This window comes from Bemisia tabaci, chromosome 6, assembly GCF_918797505.1.
Source record: "Bemisia tabaci chromosome 6, PGI_BMITA_v3".
Classification (NCBI taxonomy): Eukaryota; Metazoa; Arthropoda; class Insecta; order Hemiptera; family Aleyrodidae; genus Bemisia; species Bemisia tabaci.
Window position 1 is genome coordinate 29,328,586 of NC_092798.1, and position 26,034 is coordinate 29,354,619.

The 26,034-nt window shown below is 34.5% G+C and overlaps 1 protein-coding gene across 4 annotated transcripts in view; it reads right to left on the reverse strand.

The window, feature by feature from the left end:
• Positions 1 to 4,707: 4,707 nt before the first annotated feature.
• The window catches only part of Cda5 (Chitin deacetylase-like 5), a 293,628-nt gene continuing 272,301 nt past the window's right edge, over positions 4,708 to 26,034 (reverse strand). For 2 of the 4 annotated variants that reach the window (XM_072301460.1, XM_019047620.2), the window contains 14 exons: positions 24,745 to 24,920; positions 22,249 to 22,481; positions 21,396 to 21,454; positions 17,200 to 18,843; positions 15,881 to 15,937; positions 11,998 to 12,066; positions 11,486 to 11,569; positions 11,039 to 11,145; positions 10,061 to 10,286; positions 9,335 to 9,464; positions 8,184 to 8,346; positions 7,458 to 7,602; positions 6,652 to 6,850; positions 4,708 to 5,483 (listed from right to left, as the gene is read on the reverse strand). In XM_072301460.1, coding sequence (XP_072157561.1) covers positions 5,322 to 5,483; positions 6,652 to 6,850; positions 7,458 to 7,602; positions 8,184 to 8,346; positions 9,335 to 9,464; positions 10,061 to 10,286; positions 11,039 to 11,145; positions 11,486 to 11,569; positions 11,998 to 12,066; positions 15,881 to 15,937; positions 17,200 to 18,843; positions 21,396 to 21,454; positions 22,249 to 22,481; positions 24,745 to 24,920 — 3,454 coding nt within the window. In that variant the 3' untranslated portion in view covers positions 4,708 to 5,321. The remainder of the gene's footprint in view (positions 5,484 to 6,651; positions 6,851 to 7,457; positions 7,603 to 8,183; positions 8,347 to 9,334; positions 9,465 to 10,060; positions 10,287 to 11,038; positions 11,146 to 11,485; positions 11,570 to 11,997; positions 12,067 to 15,880; positions 15,938 to 17,199; positions 18,844 to 21,395; positions 21,455 to 22,248; positions 22,482 to 24,744; positions 24,921 to 26,034) is intronic. The other 2 variants (XM_019047621.2, XM_019047622.2) reach the window with 2 other exon arrangements.

Consider the following 26,034-nt stretch of genomic DNA (forward strand, 5'->3'; position numbering starts at 1 on the left):
TTTAAGGTGTTCAATGCGGTCTCCCTGTTTAAAGATACTTTTCCATAGATTTAAATGGCAGATCAATCAATTTATCACAATACAAGTCACGCCACTGCTCTTGATAATTTTCTAATAATTATATTGAATGAATAAATAAAATTAACGGAAATTTGCTCGTTAGATGCCTTCTTGAATAGTTTAACATGAGAAGTCAGTTGCCATGTCACAATCGAAGATGCGTTTCATTCAACTTTAGCCATCAATATGGGACTGTATTTTGAATAAAAGTAATTGACTTTCCGCGAAAAGTTGAGCTTTGTTAAATCAAATTTTTGGAGAAAGTAATTTTTTCTCTTCCCTTCCCTTAACTTATCTTTGCAATTCTTTTCCAAGCTATTCAAACCGGCTAAGATGTCCGAAAGTGTTGAAATTTCAAAATCTCAGTGGTATGATGTTTCCTTCCATCTTGGCCCTATCATACAAAAACTGTAAGTTCAGTTCAGTTTGGACAACAAGAGAGCTTGCCGGTGAAGGGTACTTCCTATGTCCTTGTAAGGTAATTTAATACCTCTAGGGAAGCTGTTTTGCATGTTGTACGAATATGTAAGGAATCAATTTTTAAACTGCAAAATGGTAAATCAAGTTTCGCCGGTTTTCATTATGCTCGCAGTTTTAACACATCGGAGCAAAGAGCTCTCTTTTTAACAAAGCTAAACTTCAGACCAAATTTAGCGCTGTGGGTCGCTATATGGGAAAAGTAAGATAGAGGGTTTTGAAATACTAACTAGTGATTGATTGCTCATACTTTTGTTTAGTTTTATTTGCCTGTGATTTGGTTCAAGTTTTTATTTGTCCTCTTTTCTTAAAATCTATATTCTCCTTATTTGTCTAACAAATTGTATTACCTACTTTTAATTTTAATAAAATTGATTCATAAAACACCCAGTTCACGTGTATTCACATACCCTTCTTTTCTGATTAAAAGTGAAGGAGAGGAGTTATCCCAAAAGTAGAACCTACATCTTATTGATAGAAAGAATGACACGCGTCACCGGGTGACAAGTTTTCTTGAATCACAAAATTTCCTGACTTTTCCATGACTTCAATGTTTTGTCTTTTTTGCATGATTTCTCATGGAGATGTTATCATGAATTTCCTCTATCACAAAGTCCCTTGAAATTGAAAATAATTAAATGTTTGGCCCTCGGAAAGAATGAGGAAGGATCTTTATGGGAGATGTAAAGCTCATCTTGGACAGAATTTTACAGTGCGGCTCATTCTGCGATAGAATCTTTGTAAAAAGTTGCTTCCTTATTACATAATATTTCGCAGTTAACTGGGAGGAAGGCAAATTTTGACTCTCGAGTAAAAAAATTCCTGAAAGCCAACTCTGATAATGTAGGTATTAGTCTCTGAAGTATCCTCAATGCAGTTGCTCCATTGCCTTGAAATATTACTCTCATAGAAATTGAATCAGAAAAATATTTAGATCTGGAGAATTCTATTGCAGCAAGCAAGGCTCATGTATCGATAAGAAATAATTTGCTCAGAGTATTTGGTGCGACAGAGGTGAATATCCAAGCTTGAATAATGGCTTGTCTAATTAATTACTTTTAGAGAACTGTGTTAATTTTTGAAAATGTTTTTTCATGCATGGAGCAAAATTAGACGTCTACAGCTTGGTCCAGATAGTCAAACTTTTGGTCAGAGTTTGTCAAACTGAATTACTTCATTGAACTAGTTTTAGCAGAGTTAAATCTGATTCGTCAAACTAGTTGTGCCAAAGTTTGGTGAACGTTTGACCATCTGGGCTGAGTCCTCGCTTCTTCATTGAAAGGCTAGTCTTGCGGGCAGAAAATGAAAATGGACTCAATATAGCTTAAATTTATTTATTTTTAGTGCTTAGACATTGGCAACATAGTTTTTTGTTTTTTTTTTAAGAGATAATATACATTTTGAATATCCACAATTTTGGATGATGTAATTTAACAAAAATGCAAAACATGATTGTTAGCTTCCTTCCAAAACTAATAGCAGAGAGGCGGCAGAAGAATATAAAACAGAAAGAAACAAAAAAGTATTAAAGCGCACTGGCAGAAGTCAGTTCTATCAAGTTTAGTGCAAAAATTTCTTTCCTGAATGTAATTATTAGTGCATGCGATACAATTAATTTTTCGAATTGGGAGACAAAGCCCCTTTCCTAACTCGAAAGAGGTATCTGATTATTCCTACTGTCGATCATAGGGGATCAACGAAAAAACATATGGACTGAGAGTAAAAAGCAACAATCAAGTTTTGCAATCATGTTTAAATCCTACAATAGTAAAACATCCATGTGATTAGTTTTTCGATTTTTTGCCGTAAAGAGAAGTCTAGTGAGTGGCAGAAAATGAAGAAGTAATCACATATAAGACCTGACCTTATGTAACAGGAGATTATCAGTCAAGAATAAAATCAGAGCTCCTTAGCTCGCCATAAGCATAACATTTTCAGCCATGCGTCCTATCCTGTTTACATTCAAAATAAATTTGAAATAATTAATACAAAAGTATCATCCTAATTGCTTAATTAATAATCACAATTTAAACCATCGGTAAAAAGTATCATACAACAAAAGTAAGTTAAGTACAAAAATAAAAACAAATCGATATTTTCATTTGAAAGCTTCCTCTTTGTGAAGAAAAACAACAGATCCATCATGTATAGCTATGAGTTTCTAATCACTGTACGTTTCGATTAAAGATGACTCTTTGAAATATAGACGAGAGGTAAATCGAGTATGTTTTAATTGCAACTTACTCATTATGCTTTCAAAACTACAAAAATACATACAACCCTTATGATTCGCCTCCTTCATACTACAATTTCGTAGTCTTTCGATAGCCATACAAGAGAGATCTGTTGAAAAAAACAAGTTCAGAGAGTTACTTTTATTTCCCTCTGAAACTCATGGCATTACTAAGACTTCAACTCTATAATATATGCATCAAATGCTCTCAGGAAACCAACTTACAAAATCTAAAACTGATTCAATCTTTATCTTACATTGAATTTGTTTTTTTCATTCTTCTTTTTTTGCTAATTTGGCAAAAAATAATGTAATTTTGAAAACTTTGTCACAAAAAGTATGTTGCCCTGATGAGTAGAGAAAATATCTGAACATTTTGCTCATAAGATCGGTGATAAAAAATATGTACTTTTTAAAATGCAAAAGTAGTTCCATTTATAAAGAAAAATGAATAAATAAGGGACGAGAGTTGAACCGTATTTTGAGTCAAGAAATTTTGAAGGGAAAAAGAAGTCTTTTTGCCTGAGAGCACTTTGAGTATATTTGAGAGGGTGAAATTCATTTCAAATCAATTTGAAATTTAACTTAAAACTTTCTAAAACACGCATAGAAAAGAGAAAAACCCACATAGTGAGCAAAGCTTCAGCTAACTAATTACCTGATGAGGTAATGGAATTATATGCACTAATGCAGAAAAGTAAAAAGACTGAATTGAATGTAAGCATTGGCAGAGAAGATTGAGAAGGAAAAGAACAAAGAAAGAAAACATAATTGCTAAATTTTGAGGTAGACAGCAGAAGAAAAGGCAAGGTTAAACAAATCATCCATTTAATACTATACACATGATGATATTATATCATATTATCACATTATAATTTTATCTGACCTGACCCTCTGCATTAAGAAAAAATAGTGGTGATTTTCAAAGGACGATACTAGCAATATGGATTCTTGGTGATTTTTCCCTCGCAATCATCAAACATACTTAATAAAACTAGTCGTTGAATCATTTTTTATAATACATTAAACTATTAGATTAAAAGAAGAAAATTACAGTTAACCTCGGGTTAATCAAATCATAAGGCAGCCAATCAGTTCAGATAACCAAAGAATTTAGAAACGTTCAAAGTTTATTGTTCACAAGCTGCTATACCTAGATTCGCTGGTAGAACATTAAAAATGCTTGAGAAGTTAATTTTAATGAAGTCAAATTGAGAGAGATGCAGGCAACAATAAAATTCACTTCTTTATCACTTGAAAAGAGATACTATTGTGCTGCTAAAAAATGAGGTTTGTGCGTAATTCCAGCAGCTCAAATATTTTTGGTAACAAGACCATTGTTGATACACTACTAAATCGACTGTAAACTAAACATTTTTAAGGTGTAATTCCATGTTTATAGAGGACTCTTCACGCGCAAAGCAGTGCAGTAGGTATTTTATCATTGCCTTCATATTTTTGTCATGTACAAAAGTTTACTAAGAGACTAAAAAGAATGAAACAAAAAGGTAAAATAGAAGAAAAAGAGAAGAAAAGGGAATCAAGAATGCAGTACTAAAAAAACCGAGTGTGCATAAAAACATAAAGTACCTATCAGTTTTGAGCAAACAAGAGTACTATTTTAAGTTAACTGAATACTTGGAAACCCATAATACTAAATACCTATCAATTTCTTACATCGGTAATATTGCACAGACAAATCTAAAAGATTGAATGAGAGATTAAAATTACAAGGAAGACCTCATGATCATTCTATGATAGAAACCAGTATTCCTTAGCAGCACAGGCCATAAATTTACAAAAAAAAAAGTATTGTAAAAAATTCGTATAAAAGTAGTGACGAAGTATTTTTTACGAAAAAACAAACAAAACAAGGAAAAGTACAAAATCCAGTTCACTTACCTAATTATTTTTTCCATCTTTTCCTTTCTAGGTAAAATTCTTGAACTCTGATTATCACCTATTTTCTTTCGCAAGTTTTGTTTACATACAACTTCCAAACTTGGAAAAATTACCAGTTTTTTAACAAGTCATTTTACAAGCCGTGCTACTACGGATGGTCTAAAGATGTAAACATCATGACGGATAAAGAATTGGTTAGTCCACAAGAGTCGAGTAAAAAACTCCTACATATTAAAAAAAACTATGGCATACGATGAGTAAAAAATCAGAGTGAGATAGAGGAAGTGGAATCAGTAAGAAATAAAAAAATATGTAGCTAGAAAAAATAAATTCCTAGTCATGCATTCTTCAAGAACGCGGAATATTACCTAATCATGGTACCTAAATGGTAAACTATTCACAAAACATTAATACAAATATGATACAGTATAAAAACAATAAATAATCATAAATAAGGAAATGGGACATAACTTAGACATAAGGTAGCCATTTAATGGCTTCGAATTTTAACAAACTAAGTCTAGGACGATGAGTAAGAAAATGCTATGGCAGTTTTGTCTTAGTCCTCCTTTCCTTCGTCGGGGTGAGAGGTCCAAGACTATTTGGCAGTATTCATTGTTTTGTCCTACATTTCTCCTTTTTCTACATCTCACTCTTGAATGATTTCATTGTCAACTTTACTATTTTTTATTCCTGTTTTACCGGTCCATGGGTAGATGTCTGGGCATGGTTGGCACGTCCTCATGTATCGTACTCCTGATTTGTGCCACAGGTTGCATACTTTCGGGTTGTTGCACTTCCTTGGCCGATCCTGAGGGGCAAAAAACAATGATGATGAAGTTTAAACATCTTATTGAAAAGAACCTTAATTTCTTTGATTGCCCATAGTGCTCATCAGTGCAGCTGGAAACATTTTGTGGGGGAGGAAGAATATACATTCACCTCCCATAATGGTCTGATGGTATTGAGCGGCTACAAAAGGTCACAGCTTATCAGGATGGAGAGACCAGCCATTCTGTCCCTCCTTCCTCATTATTCTTTGCTTTGAATGATTTTTGTCTCAGCTCACAAATGGAAAACATTCAACAAAAAAAAAAAGGGGAAAAAAAAGAAAAGACCACACGGTAACAAACGGCTTTAAATAAGTTCTAATGATGCAACACTTTGTGTCACTAGTGGGCAAGAGAAAAATTGGCTTTTGCTGGAATTGAAAATACATAAATTTCACTCCCCAGGGCTATGCAAACCGCAGAAAAACAAAATTTTCCTGAGTAAATTAGCTGAATTCACTAGCTCTCTCTATCTGCACCAAAGATTTTCTATTCGCGAGTTCTTTATTGTTCCTCTTTCCTCCCCAAAACTAGATTCCACTAATCTAATTTTGCTATGAAATCATTTAGAAAGTGCTGCGGGAATTTCATGATTTTATTTCCTATAAGCTATAACTCTCATTCATAAAAATTGAGGACAACAGACATGGTGGATGGCGGAGTGTTTGAGGGATCCAGCCTCTGATACAACAGGAATATTGTGAACAATATATACACAAAATATTCGCTACTGAATATCAGGTAAAAGCTGAACATGACTGAGCATTCTAAAGAGATCTCAAAAATAAAAGAAAAAAAGGTAAAATTAAAAGATTAAACTGAAGAAAGATTTGGGACTTTATTCAATTGGGAGTAGGGACAGTATCATGCACACTTTACAGTGTCAACATACTATGAAATCCAACATTCAAAGATAATACATAAAATCAGACTTTCTCTCAATTGCTATTATTTCAGTTTTTTCCTTTGCCCTGATTCGATAATACCTCAGGGTGAGATTCGAAGATTGTTTGCGACAACAGCAATCTTTCTGGTGAACATAGCGTTTGATTTTTTCATGGTATGATACTTGCTTTGTTGTGCATGGTTCTTTCTTCAAAATCAATCCCTTTATAAATTAAATGCATTAGAGGATTTGAAAGCACTTACAGGATAATCACATCCAAATGGAGTGAAGTTGCGCAGTCTAGAGATAGGGGTTGGGTCTCGAACCCACTGCAATGCCTGCCAGTTGGTCACAACCCAAACCTCAGGCATATTCACAATAGTATCTAAGAACGCAATGAAGCCCTCTTTGTGATGAGGTTGTGTGAACCATGCAGCATGGTAAAATAGCCCGAGAGGTGCTCTGAAAAGGAAAATAATAATTTTGATAAGGATGAGATTCAATGGTATACAAATTGCATGTATGATTGACTATTAAAATTAAACAGTTCAAACAAAAATCACTGAAATTATGAGAATAACGAAAATGAAATGAACAAATTACATAGTGTTAAATATAAAGAGGAGAGCGTATGATTTTAATGGAAACTTCTTGTAGGTCAAATTTCCTAAGATTTCTATGCATCGTTCAACTCTAATGAAAAATTCCAGTGGGCCATAAAAAAATTAAAAGCACAATTTTTGAGAACCGAAGAGACCAATCTTACGTCATCAGTACCAGTATGTTCCAAAAATTACTAAGTTAACGACAGTAATTGGGTCAGTAGAGACCTACGCTGCACATCGGCAAACTTTATTTCTAAACTCCTTAAAAACTTTTTCCCATCCTCGTTTTTGAGGGTCTTCGAAGAGGACAACTTTTGCTGAGATGAAATAAAAAGACGACCCTATTTTTTCAAATACTAAATGCAGAACATGACATGACACATGGACATGAGAGTTAGATGAGTTCAATTCGAGCAGACACTAACTACCGAACTGCATCATATGCCATGATAGAAATACTTTACCTGTTAGTTGTGAAGTGTCTTTCAAAGTTCTTGACTAGCATCTTGTAAACTCCATCTGCAGTGGGTGGATTGCTACAAGCATCTCCCATGGAGCATCGTCCACCGTTCAAATCTTGCCACATCACCATTGGTACTTCCCATACCCCTGGAAAAAGTCAAAATAGTTACATTCACTCTCCACAAATTAATTGATTACCAAACCAATCTTCCTCAATTCTTAGTACAAACTGACAGTCCTTGATTCTATTTTACGATGCACTCAATCAAGATTTCTAAAAATAATATGGAAGTAGCACTATTATTTTTACCATTCATTTTACCATAATTTTTTCTATTGACGGCTAACTGATAATAAAATCATTATTACTGTTTATCAATATGTATTGGAACGTTTATAATTTTGATCGGAATCAGTATATCACTCACCACCATGATCTAGTTATTAGAAGCATGTAAAATTGAAACTGCCTACGGTGGAAATGAAAAATTCTTCTTTAGTACTCAGTTTGAAGTTTAATGCACAGATAAAAAGGACACAACTTGATTAATATTAGTAATTTTAGAACTCTTTAAAAATTCTGAAATAAAAAGGTTAAAAAGTTTTCTAAACTGATTTAATCTCAATGTTTCACATTTCCTAATCAATTTAATGTTTTCTCAATATCAAATTCTTTTTCTTTTTCCTCGCATCAAAAAGGATAATAATTACTGAAATTGAAAACTAACCTGGATATGACCTAGTAGGACAAGGTGGTATCATGCAGTCGTGGAAAATCTTGTAATCAAAGGTATACGGCCAGCTGGGAGGTCGGTTTTCATAGACTGGCATTGACGAATCGTAAGTGAAGTTTGAATCATACAACATTTTGAACATTTTGTTTCCTCCGACCTGTGAATAGAATGAATGTAAGTTAAACATTTTGAGAGTGATTAATACAAAATAAATGTGAGGGTAAAATTATGTTGAATATTTTACAATATTCTGCTAAAATACCTGCAATTTATCAAGATGCATGTACATACATGTATCAGATTGAACCAGATTGAGGTCCAATATCTTAGGCGCTTTGTACTACGCTTGTTACACTTGCCATTTGAGACTTACATTTTGATTCATCGCACACAGAATGAGGCTCAGTGTTTGTCTTTTGGCAAAAAATCATGGTCACAGTTGTTGTCACAACATTTTAAGCTTTGATTTGTTTGAAATGGAACACAGTACACGTATGGTTCTGTTATGGTGACTTCTTTACTTGTAAATATATACTTGTAAATGAGAGGATGGTAGAGTAGTGCTGGGCTCACACTATTTTGCCGGGAAATCAAGGCCAAAAATTTCGCAAATTTTTCCATCAGAGTAAAAAACTTGAACTCTCATAATTATCAGCGCAAAAGTGAGAAGAGGAGTGTTCCACTCTGGCAGATGCACCGGAATACTGAGCTGGTCACGCCAAGAGATTCAGGTTTTTTTAAACCTCATTAGTAGATCACACTTATCAGTGAGCCCAGTTTTGCATCCTGTAAAATCCTAGCCGGCACTGAAACGCTGTCATGAACATAACGTTAGTCATGACACAAGAAAGCAATCCTCCTGCCATCTGCTGCTGCTGCTGCTGCTAAACGACTCTCAAAACAAAACAAGGAGAACCAAAGAATGTAAAAATTGTGAGGAGAGTCAATCATTACAATCTTTCTTCAGTTAGGGTTACCTGAAGTTCCACGAAACTAAAATTAGGGTCAGATGGTGCCATCCTAATCCCAGGAAACCTTTACAGCCTCTGGACAGAATCAGTGATGAAATAATGTCGCAAATTTGCAGTCAAAGATTGCATTTGCGTCTTATAGTATTGCAGGATTTGCTTGAAACAACTACTTACGGCTAAAAATGGAGCCCTCATTCCTCTGATATCTTCAAGCTTCACACCACCATACGCAGCAAGAATTTCTCGTTGACCAGCAATCTCTCTTGTCCATTTCTTCTGAGAAAATTGCTCACCAAAACTGTGACTGTAATGAGATACAAAGGTCATAAATATTCAGAAATCAAGAGAAATCAGCAAAATAATAGATTTACAAACATGCTTGTTTTTTTTACATTTCATTGATGAATGAAGATCAGGTTTTTCCTTTCTTCTACGGTTGTTTACCCTGATTTGGACAAATTGAGCAGGAAATCAACCCTCGGCTACTCATCTCTTGATCTTCTTGTCCACTGTGCTCTTGTTCCATTGTTAAATTTTTGATGCTGTGAATCATTATGCCTGAATTTTCAATTATCATTTTATGATGAACCAATTCTCACCAAATTTTCAATTAACACAGCCTGCATAGACTAACATACTCATTGCCTCTAGTTTTGCAGACGTTGAATTTTTGGTGGTAGAATAAAATTCAAGTTTTAATAATACATGATCGTTAAAAAGTCAAGACTTTAGATCCTTGCATAAAAACTTAAATATTTACATAGAAAAAAACATTATATATGGAGACTTTCCTCGAGAGAGGACTTCAAAAACCGGACGAATGTTTGAGTAAAGAAACTAGATGAATCCCAAGGTAAAGTTCCAGTGAGATGGTGCTAGAGCCAATAATTTGTTACTTACGAGACTGAATGGGAGGCAATTTCATGACCAGTTGCGTACAGGTTTTGAACTTGACTGTAATCAGTCCATTCATGAGAGACGTAGAAGGTTGCAGAGATCGGACAACCATTGGGGTTGGTTCTTCCTTTTTCGAATAGATCACTGTACAGTCCTTTGTTCAGATCATTGACAGAGTCATCAAAAGTTAACAATACTATCTGCGGTGTTTCTTCAGGTGTTAAATCTCCTACAGCATATAAATGGTAGAAAAACTTTGCGTTAGAATGAAAATCGAAACAAGTGAGAAACATACAAAATGAGGACGTTATGATTTCAAGGTAAAGAGATTTACATAAAGTCTCATAACTTTTTGAAAGATTCACAACTGTAAATTATTAATTTGCAGATTGACCTCCTCTTGCAATGCATATAGATACTTTCCTTGCCGGTAGCCTACTTAATAGTTGAAATTTTGTGTCCACCGGACAAGACAAGGCTAAGAAGAAATGGGGATATGTGATCTCTGTGGGAAGCTAATTCTGAGGAAACTTCAAGAAATGATGCTGATTAGCTCTCCTTTAAAAATATAAAACAGGAGCAGAGTTTTTCAAACACTGCAAACAAGATTCGCAGTTTGGGAGTTTCACAGTCGACACTGATTGCTACTTCAGTTACAATAACTGGTTAAACGTACGGATCAGCCTGACCAAAGTGCATGTCAAATTTCATTTAATCATCTGATCTAATATTTGGTCTTGGGTCCATTATTAAAGGCTTCATCTTGATTCATACAGTATGAGGTAAACATGTTGAAATGTCATTGTTTTGAGAAAACATTTCCTCTTGGGTTTAATGTTTATTATCTTGCTAGTAAACATGAGGCATCAGCATAGATTAATTACATCATAGTAGTCAATATCTTGACTCTTTCAAAATGAGGAAATTAGAATCCAGGGACAACAAGAATTTGCAGTGATTTTTTTTTTATACTTTACTTACCAGGTATATCTTTTCCTCCGCAGTAGCAATCAGGAAGGAGGCAAACATCCTTTCGGCACTTGGCAGCAGTTTTATCAACTTGAGGTGTGGGGTAGACTGCCTCTGGTCTGTTAAATATAAAAATTTGGATCATGAGTCACACAAAAATAATAAACAACAAGATGAATTAATACCCCTCTAATGTTCATGACTGACATTTTGACAGGATGTCTTTGGACCATGTTATTGTTATTATTTATTTTTTTTTTGGAGGGGGGGGGATAAAATTTTGTTAACATTTTCTACAAAGAAATTTGTGATAAAGTAACTTAGCTCTTGCAAATTACTGAATCTGAAATGAGATTTGGAGATCTCAGAGGGATTTTCAGGGAGAGAATTTTTATTCGCATTAAAATTTTCAGAGAAATTGAAATTTTTTTAATTTGAATTTTTTAAAGTTTCACTTACCTCCTTGGAGGGAATCTGTAGATATCATAATAATCAGATGTTTTGGAAACAATTGATGTCGACGGTTTTAAAGTTGGTCTGCCCCTGAAAAGATAGAGAAAATTCATTAGGACTTCAACTGACACAAAATGACAAATATAGCACATTTAGTGACCACTTTTTTTTCGGGATGAACAGATGTAAAAACAAAATTGAATTTTTTTCTTCGATTTCTTGTCCATACAGTCCCAAGACGGGGCAAAAAATTAGTTAATTTCTGGATGCTGACAATCTTGTTACTCATCATACATTTTTTTAAAAAAAGCAATTCACTATGCTTTAAGCCACACTTTTAAATCATTCTAAACTTTTGAAAGATCAACATTAGCTTAGATGGTCATTTCAGAAAATTAAAAAAGACTTAACACAATGGAACACGATTGACTTAATTTTGCAAATTATTTCAATTGATTTAGGAAGGACAGCGTATTTAATTTACGTAGCGACAGTTATTTGCATTGATTTCTTCTTACCCTGACAGGGATCCACGATCAGAGTCACTGCTGACTGTTGTGTATGTTGCACTACCTCGGTGGCGCCCTCTGATTCAACAGAAAAAAACAAACGATAACACATTAGGTGAAAGATATTTACAAGAGGACAAGCTACTGATTTTGCATACGTGCAATGATGCTTAAAATAATTATTGAATTCATTTAAAACCAATTTTCACATTCAAGAATGAGCTATAGACATTTTTTATTTACTTTTATGTACAATTGATGTCAACTATTCAAATGATGTTTTCACATACTTTTTCACAGAAGACAGAACTTAGACTTTAAGCACTACCTACATTTACGCCATAGTTTTTATCAATCAATGGTTTGTTTTAGTTTTGTAAGCTCACTGACAGCAATTTCATGATAGTTGGACATTACTGCACTTCGCATTCGTCTCCTGTGAAAATTACTTATTTATTTTAATAGTTCAGTGTTCACTTGGAGCAATTTTTTCTACTCTTAGTAAAATGTATAAATTTTCAAAAATATCAATGACAGAAACATGCTTTTAAGAAAGATGTACTTAATTGACAGTTTATGAACTGAGTTCTTCAAGACTGAAAGAAGTTAAACAGGCCAATTATATTTACAAGATACTTCCAATGAGCTAATAATATTATTTACAGGTTAGCGTAAAAAATGTATGGACATATGGACCACATCAAGACAAAAAAAACATAGTAGGTGGGCGACTGAGCAATGTTTGACAGATAAACTAAAAGAATTTCCGAAATCAAGAAGTGACAAGTGAAGAGAATAAAGATCCTGAAAAGGTTTTCGACTGTCACAAACAATAAAACCCTTCATTAAGTTTAAAGCAATGAGTGTTCGGATGAGACTATTATACTGAAATGAATGTGTTTCAATATTCTTACTCTTCTCGGTGAAAAACATTCCAAATTATTTGCTAAATGCAAGGTTTTCTTTCCTTCCCTTTCTGAAATTCAGAGAAGACAGATGTGAGGGGGAGGAAGAGAGGGTCAACAATAATGGAACCACCTACTTTCTGATGAAAAAATGTTACAGAAGATTCTCTTCAAAAAAGAAAAAAGAAAGAAAATAATTGTAGAACTCAAACCTACTTGATGTGGTCCATTTCAAATGGAGACTTAACAGCATTCTATAAACAGCTAGTAGGAAAATGCTTAAGGTAAGAATTCAAAGCAAATTTTATTAATTATAGATGTATTTACAAGTTCAAAAGTGGAAATAAAAATTCTCAAGAGGAATTCTGAAAAAATCAAAGCTTTGAATCATAATTTCTAACCAGTCAGTCATTCAAGTGGAATCGAGATAAAAATTATTCCTACTTCCAAAATTAGAGAATTTTCTCAAACTAGGAAAATACTTATTTCATTATAAAGTACTTTTTTTTCTTCTTAAAAAAGGCATAAGTACACTGATTGCTAAGCAGAGATGAAAAACGCATTGGATTTTTTATGTTTTCATGATGCGTTTGATTACAGCTCAAGGGCACAGTTTTTTTTTAAAAAAAACACGGACCTCTATGAAATTTTTTTTAAAGGAACAATGTAATGTAGTTATAATAAAATGGAAAACTGACCGACATCATGCCTTAAATTTGTTCAGAATTTTTCTCCTCTCTGTGTAAAAGATACGCTGAAAAAATTTGAAGTAAATAAATTTGTTCTTTTCTTAAAAGGATTATAATGATAAAAACAGAAAAGAATCTAGGAAGGACGATTTTCAAACACTGTATCTCAGATTCATGTTTCTTTGATTTCATAACAGAGTTGCTAACAGACCATAATTCATTCACCCTTTCTTCAGATTCTTTCTGGTGTTTGGAGTTTTTCTTGGAAGAAAAATGCGTATTTATCAGGTACATTTATAATGAGAGAATTTGCAGATAAAAAATAAAACTAGACAACCTCTCTTACGAAATTATGAATTTTGATTAGTGAAGGAATTTATAGGGACGCTTTCAGGATGTTTGGGAAGAAGTAAAAGTGTATACTCAAAACAAAACAGAAAACATGGTTATAAGGCAAGGCATGCACTAAACACCAAAATAAAATTTACAAGAAGTAGCTCTTGAAAGTATAAACACAAGAGCACCTTTGTGGGAAAGGATAAATATTAGTGTTAGCATGATAGCAAAATGAAAAAAGGAAAAATAAAGTAGGTAACTGTTAGTGAGAAGAGGAGAGTAAAAATCCTTTTGAGGGGGAAGGGGGCTTTCCAATGATTCTTGGCTTATTTGTTCACTGAAAATTAAAATGGACGTTTGTACTTTATGATAATGTATCCCAACTGATTGGCTTATTGGACGAAAACTCTGAGGTGTAAAACGAGATTAAAAGAGCAAGGTTGTTGGGTCCGTTTTGAGTCCTACGTCAAATATCTAGACCGAATACGTCATATATTCATAACTCAAGGAAATCTTTATGCAAACTCTGAACATGTAACATGAAGGCAGAAGGATGCCTTACACTCTCCATTACATGGATCAGAACATTTTACTTTTCTTTCTATTGATTTTAAATATAGATAATTTGCGTAATTTTTCTTGGGGGGGGGGGGGGAGGAGAGATAATTCTCATTTCAACATTTAAAAATAAGCTAAATATGAGTTTTCACTCATTGAAGCTCATCAATTTATTTCAAGTATATATTTACAGACTTTGTCCTTCTTAACTAAAAAAAAAAAAAAAAAAAAAAAAAAAAAAAAAAAAAAAAAATTAAAAATGCATAGGTCATAAAAATATCAATTTTTGAAAAGAACAAAAATAATTAAATTGAGTCTGAATTGTCCTACATGAATTTTAACAAGAATAGGAGGCACTGCAGAGAGAAAATGGAAGACAAAATTCTAAAAATCCCTATTTTAAAGCAGGCTTTAGTCCCTCGAGTGTAAAATTAATTTAGTGCCACAACTCCGATCTATCATTCGACAAATAAAAAATAAAAAAAAATGTAAAAACTGAATTTTACTTCTTTTTGGAAACAATTGGTTGAGTGGGTCAATTCATACATCAAACATTTCTTGTGAATTATTTGAAAATCAAAAATCATTTGAAATTTTTCTGTTGGAGAATAATGAATCAATGTTAGCTCTTTAACAAACTGCCTTGAAATATATATTTAAAATTAAGAAACTGCAATGAAGAAAAGAGTTTAGATCTTCATGGATTTCTCATGATTCGTTCTTGGTTTCCTGGTTTCTTCTTCCTATTCGTGAGGTGAAGGATAATTCTCGCCTACTTAAATGAAAGATGGTGAGGGGAAAATATTAAGTAATCAAACTTGCAGATTAGAGTCGTTCAGCTGCAGTGATATTGTGCTCAAATACAAAGCTTAGTAAAATTCAAATTCCAAATTTAAAATATTTAGCAACGCTAAAATTTAAAATGTTGTCTTAAACTAGATACCACACTTTCTATCTGATATAACTTGAAGCAGGCAATTATCATCGAACGATCAATAGCATTGTGCCCAGCACCATAATAATAGAAAGGCTAGGAATATAATTGAATGAATGATGAATAAAAGACAGAAGTAAAAGATGAATGATGGGTGAGTCCTTCAGGTCAATGGTCAAACAATAGTTATTTGAGTCGTCGAGTTCAAACACTGTTTGAAAACCAGTAGGTTTTGAAAATTCATCGGGTCACAACGAAAATCGGGTATCCCACAGTTCAGGGACAAATGAGGTCAAGAGTCAGTCGTTTCCGAGTACAACAAAAAACCGCAAGTGGGAGGTTTGAGTGAGCAATTGAGCATGCAAAGAATTGCTCAGTTGAAAAAGTGGTGGAATAATGATGGTGATCTTTAAGCTTAGAATGAAGCAATGAGATTTCATGGAATGATGAACGTGATTGAGGCTTCATACCTAGGAGAATCAAGAGAAGCTGGGCTCTCTTCGGTAATTGTCACAGGTTTCCCTCGGCTATGAAATCACAAATTATGGAATAATCAATCAATTTGACATTTTGATACATCCTCTAAAAATTTAATACGTAACTAACATGTGTCTATTATCTGCATTTTAAATTTGTCGTGACTTATTAGCGGGAGGAGAATAAAAATAATTTTGTATGAAAAAAAAACTTTGACATAGTACCCGAGGGAAGGAAAAATAGAGGACTACTTTTTAGTAGTTTGAGATATTGGCAGCAAAAGGCAATTAAGAGTGCATCATGAGCCTTTGATTCGTCAATTCATAAAAAAAAAATTAAAAAGATTGTCACTGGCCCAGACGCTTTTAGTCATAATTCTTTTTCGAACTTTTTTCGTTCTTGTACAGGTCTCAGTTCATTTTATTTAGTAAATAATGATTGTTTACTTTCTTCATCCGTCCACCAACTCTAGCCAAACACTACTCTCTCAATGAGATTAATGGGCCACAATAGTGTACAATTGAATATATTTTGATTTTTCGAGGCATTTGCCTGATGGGAATTGAATGAAAAATGAAATAAGTAACTAAAGGAACTAGAATTGATTTTGAAGATAGTAAATGATCAGTCGAAAAGATCGAAAAATTTCGAACTTTAAATATATGACTGAATGTGTGGGAAGTTTGGTGTGAAGAATAATTAGGATTTGAGATCTAAAATGGAGGCTTATTACTCAGTTTTTGGATTAAGTTTTCGAAAAGAGTTCTTTTAATGCGGGGATACAATCAGAAAATTATAAATTTGAAAATTCAATTGAAGCCGAAGTGACTGATTTTGAGTGGCAAGAATGAATTCATGAGACTGAAAATGATGGGGAGAAAAGAAAAAAAAATACCTTACTTTGATAATGAAAGAGCACATCCAAGCACAGATGATGGAAGAAAATATACGGGAACAAAAGAATCTTATGTACCTAATTGACGGCTGAGTCATTTTAAAATTATTAGTGACTAGGACTGAAGACATACCTTATGAAAGATAAATAATTATTATCACAACTAGGAGCTAGCGTGACTTTTGCACAGAAATTTATATTAAATATTTGGTTTCAAAAATATGAAGATTTTCAACTTTATCATTGAGGGAAAAAAATAAATAGATAAAAAATTGACACTTGAATTGATTGCCTACAATAAAGCCTAGACATTTTCAAATTTTACTTCAGACTTGAAGATATCTTCCATAAAATATACTTTCAGCCCTTTGATTAATTTTCATACTAATTTAAACAAGAGCTTGAGAAACTGCATACCTTAGCGGTTTTTCGTTGCACTCAGAATTAGGCTCTGAACAAGGATTAAGGGCCGTTTCCTTGGCATTGTTGACTTCATTATCTCGCGCGGGGATTCTTGAACCACTCTTAGAAGGAGGGGAGTACTCTTTGATAATACTAGAGATTGGGAGTTTGATAGTGGGCTTATAGGTAAAAGGAGCTGGTTGAGGAGGAAGTTGTGAGGTTGAAGCGGGAGCAGGGGCTTGAGGAGTCTGAGTTGAAGATGGACGAGGTGCTATCAGGGGTTTTTCTTCTTCTTCCTCTTCGTCTTCATAATATTCGTCATCATAATATTCCTCCTCATCAAGATTCTCATCAAATTTGGATGGCTTTTTCTCAATGTTGTACGTTGCCTGTTTGTTCGCGTTCAGATTTGGCGGATTATCTTTACTCAAAGAAAAGCTTCTCGGTACATGAACAGAAGGAGTTTCTGTTGGCTTATTGATGAATTCATACTTTGGCGGATATGCGGTTTTGCCAGCGGTCGTAGCTTCTGTTTTAGGACTCGACCAAAACCTTGATACCGAGGGAGCCGCTGTAGTAAAACGTTGAACATCATTTTCTTCTGATTTGACTCTTAGAGGTCTATCAGGTTTCTTGGTTGTGAAAGATAAGTCGCTGATGAACCGACCGACGGTATTAGTGACATCAATTTTTTTGGTCGACTGATCTGATTTTGATGCAAGTCTTTGTGGGATTTTAATCGCAATTCTTGATGTCGATGCTTCTGTTGTGAATTGAACCGGTGGTTTTGTGAAGCTTTGATAAGTTGGATTACTCCTCGAAAGCTCTGCAACTTCCTTCTCAAAGTTAACTCTTTCAAACCTGTGATTGCTTGATTCCGGAGAAGGAGTGGGTCTGGCAGAGGTTGAAGTTAGATCAATGGTGTCGATCCACTCAGGCTGAGCAAATGGCCTAGGTTTAAAGGTTCCTCTGGGAATTTCTTTAGAAACACTTGCTGGGGTGGGAATGAACTTTGGTGTGACGTTGAAATATCTGAGACCAAGTGTGACAGGGGGGAGGGTGGGAGAGGGACTTGATTTTAAGGAGGGGTCCACAATAATCCTGAAATTTCCATTGTCATCAGTGGAGAAAGCAGATGAGTTGTACACTGGTTTACGAGGAATAGAAACGGTAAGGGTTGGAGAAAAGGTGGGAGGGATGAAAGGCAATTTGGGAGTTTCTCTTGCGGGAACACCTTTGCCACTTGCTCGCATTCTGGTAATGTCGATGTTTTTGATTTCCTTCTTTACAGCAAATTCATCGGTAATTTCATCAGCCTTCTGAAATCCACTAGGCGTATCATTTTCTTTGACAATGAAGAAGTTCGCTGGACGTCGAGCAGAGGGGAAGGGTGGAGATTGGGAGGGGAAAGGTTGAGATGGGGAGGGAAAAGGCTGCGATTGGGAGGGAAAAGGTGGAGACTGGGAGGAGAAAGGTGGAGACTGGGATGGTTTTGACTTTGGAGAGGTCTCAAGGGCAAATGCGGCTGACAGGGTTATGCGCTGGCTTGGCAGTTGTGCTAATTCGTGAGGTTTAGGAGGTATGGGACCTGGACCAGGACGGGCAACATGTTGTTGATTACTTTCATTTGCTTTTGATTCATTCCTTGCTCCGACTAACCTATTGAATGAATTATACACAAGGAAGCAATTATAAACACGCTTAAAATTATACGAATATCCATAAATACATTATAATACAATTAAATAAAAATTATAAAAAAATACTGATGTGATTGAAGTGAAAGCAGGATAAAAGAGATTATGATAAAAAAAAAACAACTGCAAAGATGATATACTACGTATACGTGCCAACACTACGGTTGTGGCGGTAAATTAAGTTTCTTGCATTTTGTGGATTCCGACTCAAAATTCACTGTGCTTAAATCAAAGCTTGGTTCTGAATTCTTATTTTCACGATAATAAATAGCTTCAAACCCACAGAGGAAAAAAACACAAGCCATGGCAAGACTGCTTGAACAGGATCATTCCTTATTTTGGTCAGAAAATGTTTGTCTCGTATCTTTTCGTATGGTTCGCAGTTAGTTAGTAGTTACTCTTAGTGTCAACTAGATATAGGACTGAACATTTTGAGGAATAAGATTTGAAAAAAGGAATTACGAGCAAAGCTGAATACTCTCCTGAGGTTATACTGCTTCTAGTCAGAGAACATGCACATTAATAAAACTGAGAAATTGAGGTGGATAAAAGAGGAGGCAAATTATTTCAGGGAGCCTTTGACTGAGTTTATGGGTAGGATGAGGATTCTGCGAGCTAAATTACTTTAGTTTGAGGGAATACAAATGTGGAATTGTAAAACAGCGTACGTACTCTTTTAAAATATATAAAAGTGAAGGTGATGCTATTTGGTTGGGCGCTTCAGTTTTCCCTTTGAAATTTTCATGGATAAAAACTGAATTATATAAAATAATTTCCTTCAAACATAATTTTTCTGTTCAGAAAATATGGAGGTATTAAGAATATTTTTAAAATTTTATTTTATCTCTCTTACTGCCCAATATCCTTTAAGTTTTACTTATTTTGAACGTAATTTTCTTTTACATAAAAATGATAAGCATGCTTACTTCTCCTGAAAGGTGTACGTCGAAGGAGAGACCTCTTAAAAATTGGAGAAAGGGGCAGGTGGTTAAAAAAGAAAAAGAAAAAGAAAAAGTAAACGAAAGAAAGGGCTTCATAGATGGCTTAGGAACTTTATAGTTTGTTGTGATTCAAGTATGATATAAAAGAATAATTAGTAGATTGAACTGAATAAAAGGATGATGAGGGAGGAGAAGGAATAGCTTAATAATTTGGTTCAAAGTGAAGACATACTAAGTTTCTTATAAAAGCTAAAAGAATTAATTGTTATCCATAGATTTAGACGTAAAACTGATTTTGAGAGATTTGGAACTAATTTTGAGGTACTATAAAAGGTTCCGTTTCCAACCAAAATAACCAACAACTATACAACACTCAGAGCATGTTCGTTATCCATTAATTTTAGATCTTAATAGGGGTTAATTTTCCTATAAAATTATATAATATCCTCCGGTTGAACTCTTCACCATAAGACCTAACAACCCTTCAAAACACAAAAACCAGGTACAATTCATTTATACATTCACGAATTTACAAATATACAAAATATACTACAAGGATGACATTTTACATGACTCAAACTCCCATCTGTTTTATGATACAAATTTCTAACATTATGTAAAACTTTGTATTCACACAGCAATTGGGACATCTATTTACAGCTAGAATGTAATTATTAAATGCACCCTCGAATGTTTTTTGAGCTGATTGAGTCCAAGTACTTTTTTTAATGAAACATTCTACAAAAAGAAAGAAGAGAATCTCTCATAAAATTGCAGATACCTGAGTACAATAAGAGTGAAAATAGCGCTTTTTTAACAAATATTTGGAATGGGGCTGAAATAATTAAATATTCACTTTACTGACGGTTGTGGACATGAATTTACCAGTTATAATAAAATTCAGGTCATAATAATATTATTTGCAAGGAAAAAACTGGATTCCTGATCATAAAAACTTGGAGCAGGCATTTTCGATTTAGATTATGATGAAATAGAGTTTGGAGGTCCCCTACTATACCTATTGTTACCTTGCGTCTACTCAGCTCTAAAACTGGACGATGCTATGATCATCAGGATGAGAGAATGATTTATGATTGGGCGGTGGGTAGCTCAATTGTTAAATAGAATAGACTTGAGTAATTTCAACACTACATGAGAAGTCAAAATGTATTTAGCTTTTTCGAAAAAAACCAAAAAAACCCATTATGGTTCACTTTGCTTTATATCCTTCTGTTTAAATACTTTCTTTTGTGTTCTTTGCATAATTTTATTGCTAGATCTCTTTTGAACATTCTTCTCCTGAAGATAGACTCATTTTAAGAGTTCATTCAAGAATACATTAAAATATTCGAATCTTTATTTCATTTCAACTGGCCTGTATATACACTATGTTGATACTGCTATTATCAAAACCTCGGAGAAAAGCCTACTAACTCATAGTGTGCAAATATGGAGTATTAAGCAGCTACAATTCTAAAAAGCAACTCGTGTTTGAAACCTTAATACGGTGTGATTAGAGGAAATAATCATGTATATTAATGCCGATAATATCAGAACAATGTATTAGTCTTACCTGATGGATGGTTTGTTGGCGATGATTCCAGGTTGATAGCTCAGATCATCATCAGCTCCCTACGGTGAACAAAAGAATGAGCGATGAGCATTTTACATCAAAGAGATCTCAAGAGAGGTATGAGGATTTCTTTTTCAAAGTCAACAAAGCCCCCTCCTGGTTCAAATTACTTGCTTTTTAAAACTCAATAGGTATTTATAAATACTAATTACAAAGCTTTACATTAATTTGAATGCTGATGGGTAGGAATTGAGAAATATCAATTGTAAGGGATGATTTTTTCCGGAAAAATCCTTCATTTCTTATCTCTTATCATACAAGCTGATTTTTTACATTTTTTGAAAGCCCATTGTACTCGTTGTAAAGGTATAGGGTAGAGGTAGCTCCTCCTACAAAGATTTTTAACTGGGCCAGTAATCAATATGTACGCAACTGTAACTTTTCTGTACTTTTAATTTTCCAACTTAGAGCTTTCAAAGTTCCGCTTTAAAAATGTCAAGTAGACTCTTTTGACTGAAAATGTTATTTGACAGTAGATTTGATTTGGTTTCAGGAGGAATCAGTGAGTTATAAAACAAATAAATCAATTGAAAATAGTATGTCTAATTGATCCTAAGAACCTTAAGCATGGTTCCAAATCTGAGATAGGCCTGCAAACGACAAAAGTTTAAAATTTTAGAGTGAATAGCACCAGAAACTTGATTAATAAGCTTATCTTTTGTTCCAGCTATTACTTACATGACTAGGGTACATGGAAGGACATTACTGAGATACATGAAAACTTTTACAAAGCTGTATTAAGATATGATGACAAATCCGGAAGATGAATTTTTTGAAGAAGAAAGACCATTACCTGCAAATTATACTGTTGATTGTAATCATCAACATTATAAATGTCAGATGATTGCTGTTTGTATGATGGAGTATAGGCAACATTTCCCTGTGTCTTGTAGCTGGGTGTGTAAGCATTCTCTTGTTGTTTGTAAGACTGAACTGGAGTGTACGCGACAGCATTTTTCTCAGGTAAACGTTGTACTATCTCAATTTGTGGTTTCCCTCTGCTAGAAACATGGTACTGACCATAGTCTGAAAGAAGGATAAAACGAAGTTAGTACAAATGAGCGGGACAGATGAGTTAGATAAGTAAATCAGTGATGGTAAATTTTGATGAAATTTTTCCCCCTAAAATTTGCCGGCAAGAGAATTTTTTTAAACCAACTTGTGTCTTTTGAGAGTCACTTAAGTTTGCTAGTTATCTTAAAAACTTGGCTCCTGAAATGTGACTTGACTAAAAAGAAAGCCGGTCATCTGGTTTCCATGATATATTTAGGCAAAGTTCGATGCTACTTGACCGACTGAGTGACGCTACAGCATTGAGCTTAAATGTGTAAATCTAAACATGTCACCGGACTATTATAAAGTATAAAAAGTGTAGATTTTATCCTACAATTCTGTTCAAATAAAAGCTGAAGTTAGTGTGCATAAAGGTGGTACACAGAATTACAAATCCTTCATTGACGTTGAAACGAGGACTCTGTTTTCTCCTTCTCTCTAACATCTATCGTATTTCAAAATCTGGCACCCATGAGAATCTTGCATTCTGAAAGGCAGCCTAGTTAGTTTTTGCATAATTGAGGCCCTGTCTAGACATGAAAAGAATCAGTGGAAGGAATATCTCTTATGAAAGTCAAAATCTTGCGCCTTGGGCACAACTTCTGCAAGGTCTAACGAGGGATGAAAATATGGCGCAACACTATGCTGATAATAAGCTAAAACGTTGATTTGTGTAAATTTTTGGGAATCAAAATTGTTCACCCGTGATCACTAATCCATTAGAAATCACTTTGATGTAGCTGCACCTGTCAACTTCTTGGTCTCCGTTTATTGAATATCGCCTGACACTATGTCTTTTTGGGTTTTAAATCACTTTTAATGCTTGTTCTAGAGATGATTCCCCACAGTTGACAACTGTAGATCCAGACAGGTTTAATGATAGATTTGTAAATGAGCAAATTATTTGCTGTGGAAAGTGTGTAGTGTTTGTGAAAAGGCCAGTTAAATTTTCGGAGTATGTGGTTTAAGTGTCCTTTCTTCTTGTCAATGTGTTCTTTCCAATTGAGTCTGCAGTCCAAGTGTACTTCCACTGACTGACTCCGCTTGCAGAATACCTTGATTATCCAAAAGTACTAGGGGGCAGTTATCAGGTCTGAGAGTAAATGTGACTTGTTCACTTTTCAGGGAATTTAATGTTATTTTCCATTGACAGCACCAGAATGCTATACTATCTATGGCTTTTTGTAAGCAGTTTCACTACAGGCTGTATCCTACGGATGGTCCGTATGATAAAAATTGTAGCCGTTGATTTGAACGATACTTCAGGAGTTCAAATGAGTTTTAGACACTCGTAGAATGTCTAGGTTATGGGTCAAGGTAATATTCTATTTTTCACCTGTGATCACTAAATCATTTTAAATCACTTTGACTTAGCTACAACTGTCAACTTCTTGGTCTGCGTTGATTGAATATCGCCTGACACTAAATGTAAGTCTTTTTGAACTGACACAATGACTGACACCGCACTGTGTTTCTTGTGAGGTTATGTTTTGAGGTTGTTGTTTACATTCTGAATGAATAGTACCCCCAACCTCCAATTCATGAGTTTTCATTCCACTGAACTCGAAATTTATTATTTTTCGAAGAGAATGGCTATTTAGAGATATTTTCTCTTAGTTGTCATAAATTATTTGAAAAAATAACAAAAGCAATATTCTTTCTCAGAAAATGCGAATAAATGAGTCTTTAATACCAGACCGAAGGTGCGTACCTCCTAGTAACTTTTTTGGTTCATAATAGTCACTCTGTTGCTTTTAAGCGCACTTTTTCAAATAATGGTCATGGATTGCCCGCGAAATTCAAAATGACGGGTGGTCATCGCACGAGCGACAGCCGCCCATGTAGCACAGATTGCATATTGCAATAAATTGCAATTACATGATAAAATCATTGCTGTTTCATCGGAGTATTGTGTGTGTTGCCTATCTGTTGATCGAACGATCTAACATCTTTTTTCTTATGGTTTTTTTTTTGCAATGAAATTGAAATAAGTTCCAATTTTTCAATGTACCTATCGTTCTGAAATCGGCATTTATTGACCAAATGATGTAAAAATATTGCAATTTCATGATAAATAATTTCAGTTTTATTGCAATAAATCGCAATGTTATTTCAATATTTTCGTTGCACTTTGCTACTTGGGCCCTTGCACTTCGTCTCCAGTCTCAACATATTTCCCTTCTATCCCATATGTTCGGGTATGAGTCTTAAATGAAATTAAAGAACTAAATCTTACCGTCATCTCCATACAGCTCCGATTCATCGTTGTACAGATTGTAATACGAGTCGAATTGCTGTTGTGACGGGTTGTACTGAGTGCCATTGTAGATCCCACGGTTCGCAACACCAGCACTAGCAACGTGAACTGGAGCTTGCTGCTGTTGGACGTAATTTGGCGGTGCAACGCTAACCCTGTGGAAATCGCAAAAAATTAAAAATTAATATCAGCCGCTAATGTTTTTTTTTTTCATTTGTTTTTTTTTAGTCAAATTGAAATAATTTCAGGATAGTTTTCCAGATAACCCTTTAGCCGTCTCTTTGTAAAACAAGTTGATTATTGGTGCAGCTCATTGCTGTATCATTTCACAAAACATCCTTCGTTTTTTGAGGATAAGATCGTGACGAGGTTTCAATTTTTGACGGAAATCTGATCTTAATGAGGGAATCGACTCAGACGGGGCTGATATGCATCAGAAGATAAAAAGCCTCACATTGGCGATTTTGCAAGTTGGCAACACTGTTTTTCCCCCATTTAAATCCATTAAATATATCGATTTTAGGTGAAGCAAGCTTCCTCGCTAAGGATCGATTGTTTTACATACATTTAAATGGAAGAAAAACAGCGTTGCCAACTTTCAAGAGTGGTCTCTAAGGTCTCACAACCCACCATATTTGGACTGCATTTTGCAATTTGGACCTATAAATTCCGGCCCGGTTTAAAAACAACGTATGTGCCATTAGTTTCCCTATGCACATAAGTGTTTTTTCAGATGAGCCAGTAATGATAGGTCCAAATTGCAAAATGCAGTCCATTTAAAAGACCGATTTTCGAGAAAGTACACAAAATGGAATTTTGAAGTGGGATGAACCACTAGTCGCACAAAAGTTAGGAACTTATTATGCAAAATCGGCGTGCACCTAATTTCAAATTAGCCATTACATTTTGAGTTCCATCGGATCATTACAGTATAGCGAGGAATAGTTAACTGCGTCTCCTTCAAAAAAAAAAAAGAAAAAAAGAATGATTATATCGTTGTTGTGAAGTTTGGATGGTAACTCTTCAAAAGCATGCCGCTTTGCCATACAGATCCCACACACGCTTACGTCAAGTTCTTCGACCCCGATTACCAAATCGATAAGAAGAATAAAAAAAAAACAACGAAAAATTTGACGCAGCACAAATCGGTCAACAATTTGTCAACGTTGGAACGCGGGTATCAAAATTGCCGTGAGCACCGGGACAGCAGAACTTTGATTTACCGCCCTGTGGTTCAGTGCTCACTCATTACCTCAGCTAACAGAGCAG